The sequence below is a fragment of the Sapajus apella genome, unplaced genomic scaffold, assembly GCF_009761245.1.
Source record: "Sapajus apella isolate SASKATOON/1434 unplaced genomic scaffold, GSC_monkey_1.0 scaffold43, whole genome shotgun sequence".
Taxonomy (NCBI): domain Eukaryota; kingdom Metazoa; phylum Chordata; class Mammalia; order Primates; family Cebidae; genus Sapajus; species Sapajus apella.
Window position 1 is genome coordinate 11,552,573 of NW_022436983.1, and position 12,113 is coordinate 11,564,685.

Consider the following 12,113-nt stretch of genomic DNA (forward strand, 5'->3'; position numbering starts at 1 on the left):
GGCTGGAGGAAGGGGCGGGGCCTGGGAGAAGGGAAGGCGGGAGGCATCACTGGAGATGCGGAAGGAACACAGTGTGCTGGGCCCTGTTGGCCAAGATGACAGTTCTCTTCTTACCATTTTTTATTGATAGACTTTATTTTTTAGAGTAGCTTTAGGTTCATAGCAAAACTGAGTAGCAAGTACAGAAAGTTTCCATCTGCCCCTGTCCCACGCATGTACAGCCTCTGCCGCTGTTGACTTCCTACACTTCAGTGGCACGTGTGCTACCATCAGAAAACCTACTTGGATATGTCATTATCACCCCAAATCCACAGTTCATATTAGAGTTCACTTTTGGGTGTTGTGGGTTTGATAGGTTTTGGCAAATGTTACCACCTTTTAAAATATTTAAATCGACTTGATATTGGTGTCTCATATTTTAAAATTTACAGTTTTATTTGTATTTAGGAGATTTTTATATTCTTCATTTTATTTTATTTCCATAGGTTTTTGGGGAACAGGTGGTGTTTGGTTCCATGAGTAAGTTCTTTTTTTTTTTTTTTGAGACGGAGTTTCACTCTTGTTACCCAAGCTGGAGTGCAATGGCACAATCTCAGCTCACTGCAACCCTCGCCTCCTGGGTTCAGGCAATTCTCCTGCCTCAGCCTCCTGAGTAGCTGGGATTACAGGCACGCGCCACCACGCCCGGCTAATTTTTGTATTTTTAGTAGAGACGGGGTTTCACCATGTTGACCAGGATGGTCTCGATCTCTTTACCTCGTGATTCACACGCCTCAGCCTCCCAAAGTGCTGAGATTACAGGTGTGAGCCACCACACCCGGACCTCCATGAGTAAGTTCTTTAGTGGTGATTTGTGAGATTTTGGTGCCCTCATAACCTGAGCAGTATGCCCTATACCTAATTCGTAGTCTTTTATCCCTCACTCCCCTTCCATCTTTTCCCCGAAATCCCCAAAGTCCATTGTATCATTCTTATGCCTTTGCATCCTCATAGCTTAGCTCCCACTTATGAGTGAGAGAGAACATACAATGTTTGGTTTTCCCTTCCTGAGTTATTTCCCTTAGAATAAGGGTCTCCAATTCCATCCAGGTTACTGTGAATGCCATTATTTTGTTCCTTTTCATGGCCGAATAGTATTCCATGGTATATGGATACACCACAATTTTTTTATCCACTCATTGATTAATGGACATTTGAGCTGGTTCCATATTTTTGCAATTACAAATTATGCTGCTATAAACATAAGTGTCCAAGTATCTTTTTTGTATAATGTTTTTGTCATAAGAGCAAAGGGAGCCTTTGAAGGGACTTAGGTAGGGGAGTACCATTCATCTCGTCTGAATTTGAAAACATCTGGATTCTACCTGGAGAATGGATCAGGAGGGTGATTACCAGGGACAGAAAGCCCAGTAAACCCTCTGCCTCCATATTCCAGGTGAGAAGAGATGCTGGCTGTGGAGTTGAGGGGAAGTGGATGGTTCAGGATCTACTAGGAGTACAACACCCAGGACTTGGTCACCATCTATATTTGAGGGGTGCGGAAATGGGAGATGTAAGGGTGGTGCCTGAGAGCATGCCTTGGACTGATGGTGGAGGGCAGGTCTGGATGTTCAAGGAACCAGGGAACCTGGTAGTAGAAACATCTGGGACTGTACACATAGTCCTCAGTGAGAAGCTGCCTTTTTCATAAAGCAGCAATGCGGGTGTCCCCCAAGCTGTCTTCTATAACACCTGTGAGGTGTCACCTGCATGTGTCACCCAAGCATATTGCTTACATTACTATCACCTGAGCATGTCATCGGGGTAGCGGATGCCTAAACGTGACACCTGTGTCGCTAGCCTATAAACACATCTGAAGCGATCACCGAGGTGGCGGTTACCTGCACGTATCTGCCTGGGTGTCAACCACATTATTATTATCTTATTACCTCACTTGGAAAGCTGCCAGCTACACATGTCTCCTGAGCCTACTTCTTTACAGAGCTGTCACCCGAACCTGCCACCTACACTCCTGCCACCTACAAAAGTCATTTAAACAGGTTGTCTCTATAACCAACATCAATGAGTTTCACCAAGTGCAAATTCTGCTCCTACTGTTTGTAAGCCATGGGGTCTTGGGTAAGTCATGCCATCTCTCTCTCTGAGTCTCCTTTTTTTTTTTTAAATCTAAAATATGTCACTCCAGGTGACTGTCACTCAGTAATGGGGCCCGGTAAAGAGGCTATTTTTTCAGTCCAGCTGAGTTACAAACAAAGAAAATTGTCCCCGGAGGGGAGATTGGTCCCCTGCTGCTCCTATGTCACCATGCTCTCTCTTCTGAGAGCAGGGAGTGGAGGGGGACGGTGTCTTCTCAACAAAGTCCCCTGATGAAAAGCTTCCCATTCTTTAAATCCTTCTATGACAGTCGGTATACCAGATGTCAACCTCTGTGTGTTCTATGTAAATGAAGGTGTTTGTTTATGCTAATGAGTGCTGGGTGGTGGGAGGGATGGGCTGGTTCAGCTCAGTAAGACGACAGTGATGGAAAAAGAGGCTGGCAGCCCAGGTGTCGGGGGACAGTGAGTCACAGAGGAAAAGGAGCCAGAAGACAAAGATGGAGCAGGGAGCTAAAGCGAGAGAAGAAAAGAGTGAAGTTGAGGTTACATTGCTCTGCCGAAGCAGGAGGGAGAGCAAAGTGGGACGTGTGTCCAGGAGACCGAAGTGAGGATGACGAACTGGACTGAAAGAACTCTGTTCTCAGGGGAGGCAGAGCTGGGTCACACGCCCAAGAGCCTGAGCGCTAATCACCTGCTGCCCATTCCTGTCCCCAGCGGGGTCCCTCTGATAGGGCTGTTGGGCAGGTTAGTGGGGTAGGGCCGTGGGTATGGATCCCTTCCCGTGGTTTCCTACTGTGACTTGAGAACATCTAAGACTTAAACAGATACACCAGGCCCTCTAAGTTGTAGCCAGAATAGGCTAAAACTCATGTGAAGACACACACATTTTCCCAGTGCAGCAACGACACAGCCTCTGCAACTCCAGGCCGAGGTTCCACCCCATCCAAGTGTCCAGATTCCGTTTGCCAGGAATTCGCTCTCCCCACAGGGCTTTGCAGACCCAGGAACAACACAGAATGGCCCCTCTGTCCATTTGGGTGCAGGTTCCTGCTTACAGAAGTCCTGCAGTGACGTCATTGCATGTACTCTTCACCGCTGCCGCAGGAAGTAGCACCTCCACTGCTTAGGAAAGAAAATGGAGTCTCCAAGAGAAATGGACAGACTTATCCAAAGTCCCACAATTCACAAACAGGAGGAGCAGAATTTGAACCTGGTTCTCCCTGATTCCATATCAAGGCTCTTTTCAGTATAGATGGGAGGAAAGAGCCTTCCTGCTTGTGTTTTCCATGGGGAGAGAGAACAACATACAAACTCATTTTCACATAGTCTGACCCTGTAGGTGCTATAGAAAGATCTGGAACAGAAGCCGTCCAAATAGACTGTGGGCCAAATCTATCCCATCACATATTTTTTCACAACCTGTGAACTGAGCATGATTTTTCTATTTTGAAATGTTTGGTGGAAAAAACCAGAAGAAGGATATTGTGTGGCACATCAACATTATATGAAATTCAAATTTAAATGATCATAAGTGAAGTTTCACTGGAGCACAGTTGCGCTATTTTGGTTACGCACCATCTAGAGCTGCTTTTGTGCTGCAAGGGGAGGGTTGAGTATTCGCAACAGAGAATGTGAAGGGCAACAAAGACTAAAATACTTACTCTCTGGACTTTTAGAAGCAAAAGCTGAGAGTAGGTTTGAGGGGGTCTCTCCTACCCTCAGGGGTCCCCTCCTCTGAGCCACTGTCCTGATCACCTCAGGGGTGGAAGTGGCCGTTCCCCAATTCGAGCTCAGATAAACTCACACTTTTCCATGTGATTGTGGAACCCAGATCAGCTTTCCTACCTCCTTGCCCACTGGGATGGGGGCTCCTTGGGGAGCTGTATTTTATTGTTTCTCTTCCATGATCTCAGGACTGGGCATGAAGTGGCAGCATGATGGTGTGGACAGAGAAATTCAAATTTCCTTACTGGTTCTTACTAGCCATACAGGGTTGGGGGCAATCGAGTTCCCCCCCAAGCCTCAGTTTCCTTGTTTATGAAATGGGAATAGGGACCACCATATGGAGGCCGTCATGAGGAAAGTGGGAGATGACGCCTCCAGTGACAGTTTTGAGCCCTTACTGCATGCAGTGACACCCTAAGTGCCCACACCTCTTCACCCACGTCATCCTCACAGCTCCCTGGAAGTGGGCACCATCCCAGGCTCATGGAAGCTGACAGGCTAAATGACTGCTCCAGGACCCACCGAGCACAAATTGGAGTCTGGCTGAACACAGTCCACACCTTCAGCGTCTGAGACGCCGAGCACAGGGCCTGCATACAGTCAGTGTTCCATAAATGCTCCCCCATCCCAGCCCAGCACACAGGCAGGTGTTTGTTAGTGGAGGCTGCACCAGTGGGGATCGGGATGAGTTTCCTTGAGCGCTGCCTCACCCAGTCCCACAAGGACGGGCCCTCACCTTGTCTTCTGCCTCCCCCAGGCTGCCCGAGGTCCGGATTTCAGACAACGGTCCCTATGAGTGCCACGTGGGCATCTATGACCGTGCCACCAGGGAGAAGGTGGTCCTGGCATCAGGCAACATCTTCCTCAACGTCATGGGTGAGTGCAGGGCCACTGGCCCGTGGAATCTCAGTGAGGAGGATGAGTGTGTGTGTGTGTGTGTGTGTGTGTGTGTGTGAGTGTGTGTGTGTTTGCACACAGGCACACATGTGTGCACAGAGCGGCCATCCTGGGGGCCACCTACCAGAAGTTCTGTTGTGCTGGTGTCTTCCCTTTCCTGCCTTTGTCCTGGAGGGGCAACCAGCCCAGGCTGAGCCAAGGTGTGACCCTCGAAGCCTTGACCCCCACAGACCTCCCCTCAGGAGGTCCCCCTCTCCCAGCACAGGTACCCCAACAGAACTCTCCCTAAGGAGTCCAAAATGGCACCTCAGCTGAGATACACACCTGCTGTGCAGGGAACCATTCAGCTCCTCAGACAAAAGTCCCTCCCTGTACCTCCTGAGGCCTTAGTGGAGATGGCGTAGGATCTGGAGATGAATTAGGAAGTGCTCAGGGCTGGAATCCAGACCTCCTGAGTTCTCACCCTCTCCCCATGCCTCCATTTATGCACCTGTAAAGTGGAGGTAATAATGCTGGTGTCTACCTCTACCTGGCTGGGTCCTTAGATAAGTCTATCCCCACCCCAGACTCAGTTTCCCCATTTGTAAAATAAGGATGCTGCTCTGCGCATTCTCAGAAGCCCTGAGCAGCTCTAATGTTCTCATCAGATACACACCTTTGGGTTCCAGCCCCATTGCAAGGATGCTGAGGACTTGGCCTTGTCTCTGGACCCTGTGTTCTCCGGTTTTCTTACCGAATAATATTTATCAGGGAAACAAAGCTTGCGGTACACAGGCAATCAATGAAAGCATAAAGGCCCCACTGAAAGCTGCTGCTTCTGGGGAAATTGAAAACCTCCAAAGGCCAGGCCTCCAGAGGGACATTGATTTCTGCAGTGCAGCCCGTGGTGGCTCTGGCTTCCTGATGGAGCTACGATGCAGGAGGCGGTATTGCCAGGAAAAGCCCCTCTCTCACAGTTACTCATGTACCATTCAGCCCCTCTGATAGAGGAACTAGGGGCATTCTCAGTGACTGGCCTTGGGTTGGCCACACCAGGGAACCTAGAAGGGACAGAACTCGGTTTGCACCATCAAGGAACTCCAAGTCTGATGAGAGACATGTATTTAATCATGTGTGCGTCACAATGTACTGAGCGCCTATGAGGTGGCAGAGAATAGACAGAAACTTTCCGTATGGCAAATGCTTATCCATAGAGATTTTGCAGGAGACAAGCATAAAACACATGCATAGATGAATCATTAAGAGCATGTTACATGCAGGGGAGGGAATAAAGCAGGGCTAAGGGATAAAGAGTGACTGCAGGTGGGTGGCAGCTGGTGTAAGGGGGGACTCAGGGAAGGCCCCTCTGCAGCTATTGGGCTGAGTGCTTTACATGTGGTATGCTGTTTAGTCCTTACAAGCAACCCAGGGGTACATGCTAGCATTTTTAACTCCATTTCGCAGATGCAGAAATGGATCACAGAGAAAGCAGGCAATTTGCCTAAAGTCACACAGTCAGGATCATAAAATCATCCTATGATATCAGGCAGCTCAGTGTCGGGACGGGGAATCAGGCATCTTGACTCCAGGGCCAGCTTTGTCATAGTGCTGGAGGCAGTGAAGATGCTGCTTAAGGTCTCACTCTAAGGTGCCTTCAAGCAAGGACAGAGTCCTCAACAGCAACCCCTCCATGAGGTCCACACTTCCCATTACTTCACCAAAGGACCCTGAGCTGGTTAGGCTCCCTCTGCGACCTGAATTTCCCCATGAACCGTTTTCATGCTGCTGATAAAGACATACCCAGGACTGGAAAATTTACAAAAGAAAGAGGTTTAATGGACTCACAGTTCCACGTGGCTGGGGAGGCCTCACAATCATGGTGGAAGGTGAAAGGCACATCTCACATGGTGGCAGGCAAGAGAAGACATCGTGTGCAAGGAGACTCTCCTTAATAAAACCATCAGATATCGTGAGACTTATACACTATCACAAGAAATAGCGCAGGAAAGACCCACCCCCATGATTCAATTATCTCCCACTGGGTCCCTCCCACAACACACGGGAATTGTGGGAGCTACAGTTCAAGATGAGATTTGGGTTGGGACATAGCCAAACCATATCACATAGCATCAGAGGGTTGACCAGATAATCCTACACTCCCTCCTAGCTCTGACACTTGTGAGTCTCTTACTCCATCCTCTAGGTGAGGAAACTGAGGCACAGAGAGATCTTATAGGATTGACTCAGGTTGCGCCACTGGCCTGATGGTCCCTGCTGAGCAAGAAAGTGTGTTCCTGGCAGGTTCAGTGACTGAGACTTCTCCTCTCCTTCTATGTCACTGTCTGGGGATCAGGGGACGCTCCCTGTGGTAGGCAGCAGACACCAGAGACCAGAGCACTGGGGAGGAGGGAGCAGCTGCTGTAGTTTCACTTGCTGAGTGGTCTGGTAGGGCTCCTTGGCCTCTGAGGGTGGCTGATCTTCCGGGAGGGGCCTGGCAGGGGCAAGGCCAGTGATGCAACCCTGACCTTCCACCCTGGCACTTTCAGATTCAGGGTAAGGGTGGCCCCTGGAAATTCAGGGCTTCCCTGGCAGGATTCTCCCTGGCATCGCACCCACCAGTCACAGTCCATTCTCTGCTGGCCACTGCTCAGAGGTCACTGTGCTTGCTGTGGGTCTTCCCAGCCCATTGTCCCCCAGTGGAGCAAATCAGCCTTTGCTCATGACGCCCACGGGACCTGATATGGCAGCTGACGCATCTCCCGCCCCTCCTTGGACATGTACATGTGCCTGACAGTGTGCGAACTTCTGTCAGGCACGTGTTGTCTTTTAGAATCCTCATGACAACCCTGTGAACTGGGGGACGTTATGATCCCCGTTATATGAGGGACGGAGGCTTAGTGGGGAGAAGTGACTTGTTGGGTTCTAACAGCCCTCTAAGTCCAAGTCCCATGATCTAAACCAGCACTTCTCAAACTTGAGCCTGCAGCAGAACTGCCTGGAGAGCTTGCTAAACACAGATGCCTGGGCCCCGCCCACAGCTTCTGACTCAGCCGGGTGAGATGGGGCCTGAGAATAAGCATTTCTCACAAGTTCCCAGGAGATGCTGCTGCTGTTGGCTCAGGGGCTAGACTTTGAGGACCACTGATGTAAATCTCTAAGTATTTCCCAAAATACCAGTTCTGTGTGTATCTGTATACTGATGGCTATATCGATGCTATACATAGCTACAACTGTTCCTATACTCTTCCCACAGACAAATGTACTTTTCCTCCTCCCTCCCGCTTCTCACCTCACCCCACTCACAGGAGATCCCTGCCCCCCATTTCTTAGCATTCAAGTTAAGGACATACCGGTTTAGGTCTCAATCTCAGGTTTGCTCTGTGACCTTAGGCCCATTTTCCTCTGTGGGCCTCAATTTCCCCATCTGTGAAATAGGGATAAGGATGCTTTCCTCCTAGGGTGGTCGTGAGACTTAAAATAGATGAAGCTTGCAAAACACCTAGCCCGTCAACAATATCACCAAGGAAGAGCTCAGTTGCTCGGACGCTGTTGTGTTTATTACCACTATCTGGTTTCCCCACTCCTGAGCACAGCTGTGGCTACCTCCCTCTTGCCCCTGGCGTTGGCCCCAGCACAGAGAAGTCCGCCATTCACAGCTCCAAGGAACCCTGCACCAGCCTGAGGAAAGACTGTTCTGGGAACACAGCTTCATGCACCGCGGCTGCCTAGAGGCCAGAGTATCTCCGGGAGGGGCCGGGACAGCGGCCTCTGCTTACTCACCTTCCCTGGGCTTCTTCCCAAAGGTCTGCGTGTCCTGGCACCATGCACCTACGGAGGGAGCCAGGATCTATCCCAACTGTGATAATGACAGCAATGCCTCACACTTGCCCTATTTGGGCAATTTCAAAGAGTTTCCACATTGAACACATCACCCAGTCCTCACTGCAGAGGAGCGTGGGGATTACTATGATCCCTAACTCACAGATGAAGAGACTGAGGCCCAGGGAAGGGAGGGAATTTGCTTCAGTCCTTACAGGGTGGGGGTTATCTCTATGCCAGAGCTGCATGGCTTCTGTAGCTCTCCAAGGTCCTGAATGGTGACGGGAGGGCTGGGGGAGGCGGCATAGCTGAGCGTTTCTCATACAGCACCTCCTGTAACCCATCAACCACGTGGGACTGGGAGGCAGCACCACGCTGAGCCTGTTGCACAGACCTGGCTCAGAGGAGCACGTGACTTGGCCGAGACTGGAGGGTTAAATGAGATAATGTGTAGAACAGGACACTGGGCCTGAGGTGTGGCACATTCTGGATGATCAATAAACAGTATCTCTTATGACAAAGAGTAATTGGGTCAGTTACAAACCAGGCACCATGAGACTAACCTCTGTGAACTTCTCCTTCAAACATGTTTCAAGGAAGGTTTTTCAAAAAAAAAATTTTTTTTGGAGATGGAGTCTTGCTCTGTCACCCAGGCTGGAGTGCAGTGGCACGATCTCCGCTCACTGCAACCTCCGCCTCCCAGCTTCAAGTGATTCTCCCGCCTCAGCCTCCCGAGTAGCTGGGCTTACAGGGCATGTGCCACCACATCCAGCTAATTTTTGTATTTTTAGTAGAGAGGGGATTTCACCATGTCGGTCAGGCTGGTCTCGAACTCCTGACCTCGGGATTCGCCCACCTTGGCTTCCCAAAGTGCTGGGATTACAGGTGTGAGTCACCATGCCCAGCAGGTTTCAAAAATTAAAACCAACTCATTGCTTTGGTTTGTCTGTGGCATTGCATTCTCACACAAAGTCACCCTCTCCAAGCGAGTGGAGGTCACTGAACACTGGGGTCTCTTTTGTGCCACATGGGACCCTAAGGGCTGCTACAGCTAAGCTGGCGCAAGACAGCCCCTCCCCAATTTGGAGGTCAATGGGAAGCTCCCCGAACAGTGGGGAGGAGAGCCGAGGAGCAGGGGAGGAGAGCCGAGGACCAGGGGAGGGCCCAGGGCCCACCTGCCTCAAAGCACAGAGCAGTTCTGCCAGAGAGCCCAGCACCCCAGTCTGCCATCCACACATCCACATCCAGCACATTCTAACGCGGCCATTTCCAGAGGCCTCCGGGTGAAGATGAAAATGCAAGTGCAGCTGTAATTTCACGCCTATAACATCCCACTGTGTGGTGGGGAAAGACATTTGGGAGCCCCGTGGGTGACACCAAGGGTGTATGCTGCACACAGTCATTAAAATGTTTTTATCGGAGCTGCAGATAAATTGTAAGCCAATTTGAAAGTTGCATGCTGGGCCCCAGGAACGCATTATACACAGTCATGGAAGGATTTTGAAGGTTCTTCTGGGGGTGCAGGTTAGCGGGGAGGGAGCATGTTAAGGGTGCGCTGTTACAATCAATTAAATGTTGTGAGAGCCAGGCACCCCACCCCCATCCCCATCGAAGTTAAAAGACTCTGCACTTCTGGTTCCTCTGGAATGCCAAGGGGCAGGGTTTCTCTGCCACCACATGGGGCCCTTTCAACCCAAAGCTAAAAATCAAGGCCACCCTCTGCATACCAGCATTGAGCTCAGTGTTCAACCCACAGTTAATCCCTCACAAGAGCCCCTGGATGGGCAGGGTCATCCCCCCATTTTATGGATGAAGGAGCAGAGGCTCAGAGAGTTGAAGGGGCACATCCAGGTGAGTGACAGAGCAGGGTGGGCAGGAGGCGGTGTCCCCCCAGCTCTGCCTGAGCCCAGAGCAAGTACTCCCAAGGGAAATTTCCCTCCCTTTGACTCAAAGGACATGAGTCACTCAAACAAGCACTGGGGTGGGGACAGAGTGCAGAGAGTGGGGACTTGCTTAGGACGGAGCCCTAACTAGGTTGCTGAAAAACTCCGATGGTCCCGGCATGGTGGCTCACATCTGCAACCCCAGTACTTTGGGAGGGTGAGGTGGGTGGATTTCTTGAGCCCAGGAGTTCTAGCACAGTCTGGACAACGTAGCAAAATCCCGTTTCTACAAAAAATTAGCTGGGCTGTGGTGCCGTGTGCCTGTAGTCCCAGTCACTCAGGAGGCTGAGGTCGGAGGATCACTTGAGCCTGGGAGGTAAAGGCTGCAGTGAGCTGAGATCACGCCACTGCGCTCTAGCCTGGGTGACAGAGTGAGACCCTGCCTCAAAAGACGAAACAAAACCAAACCAATGAAACCAAACAACAACCACACATTCCGACGGATGGGTGGGGCTGTTCGCCTTTCGGGATGTGTGTGGGAGTCTGGGAGAAAGACAGAGTGTCTGTGCCCTTGCCTCCGTTTCTGTCCCCATCCCCCTCTGTGGTCCTCTCATCCATTACTATCCAGCACTGCCCCCACTCCTCAAACCCTCTGAAAGTAGCACTGAACTTGGAGTCCAGCAGACCAGGATCCAAATCCCAATTAGTGTCTACTTTGACATGGACAGTCTAGTATCGAATTTCCTTTCTAGTAAAAAAGACTATCAGAATGTCTCTTTTTGTTCAAATACATTATAGGGTGACTTGGATGCCCACGTACACGGGCATTCTAACTTTCATTTATTTATTTGTGTGTTCATTCATTTAACATATATTTATTGAGCACCTAGTGCATTCCAGTCACTGTTGTATGCATTGGAGTTTGCAGCAAGAAGGACAAGAACAAACAACAAAGGAAAAACTGGTCCTCACAGACACAGCAGTAGGGGAGGCAGAAGATGAGCAGGTGGAGAGACGGGGAGACACACGGGATGTCAGTGGGTGGTAAAGCAACATCAGGAACAACCTGTCAGGGATGGGGTTGTTCTAAGTCAGGTGGTCAGTTGGCCTCTCTGAGAAGGTAACAAAAGAGGTGAGCTATATGGACTTCATTCATTCGTGCCAGTGATTCGATGGCTTACTGAGCATCTCCCAGGTGCCAAGCACAATTCTAGGTGCTGTGGACACACTGACAACAAGACAAAGTCCTTGCTTCATGGACTCACATTCTCCAAGGGAAATAGCTTCACAGTACACAGGGGGAAACTGTGCCTCGGCCAATGTGTTAGTTTCTACGGCTGCCTGTAGCAAATGTCTGCAAACTGGTGGCTTAAAGCCACAGCGATGCATTGTCTCACAGTGCTAGGCCCCAGAAGCCTGTAATCAAGGTGTCAGTAGGACCACGCTCCCCATGCAAGGGAAAAAATTCTTCCCTGTTCCTCCCCTTGCCTCTGGTGTTGCCAGCAATCCCTGGAGTTCTCTGGCTTATAGACACATCACATCGATTTCTGCCTCCCTCATCATACAGCTTTCTTCTGTGGCTCTGTTTTCCTGTCCCTGTGTTCAGATTTTCTTCTTCCTCCTCCTCCTCCTTCCACTTCCTATTCCTCCCCCTTCCCCTCCTCCTCCCCCTCCTCCTTCCCTTCCTCCTTCCCCTCCTCCTTCCCTTCCTCCT

At 50.4% G+C, this 12,113-nt stretch overlaps 1 protein-coding gene across 1 annotated transcript in view; it reads left to right on the forward strand.

The window, feature by feature from the left end:
* Positions 1-12,113, forward strand: part of IGSF21 (immunoglobin superfamily member 21) — a 272,851-nt gene that overhangs the window by 222,538 nt on the left and 38,200 nt on the right. Inside the window, exon 4 of the mRNA XM_032300592.1 lies at positions 4,579-4,697. Coding sequence (XP_032156483.1) covers positions 4,579-4,697 — 119 coding nt within the window. The remainder of the gene's footprint in view (positions 1-4,578; positions 4,698-12,113) is intronic.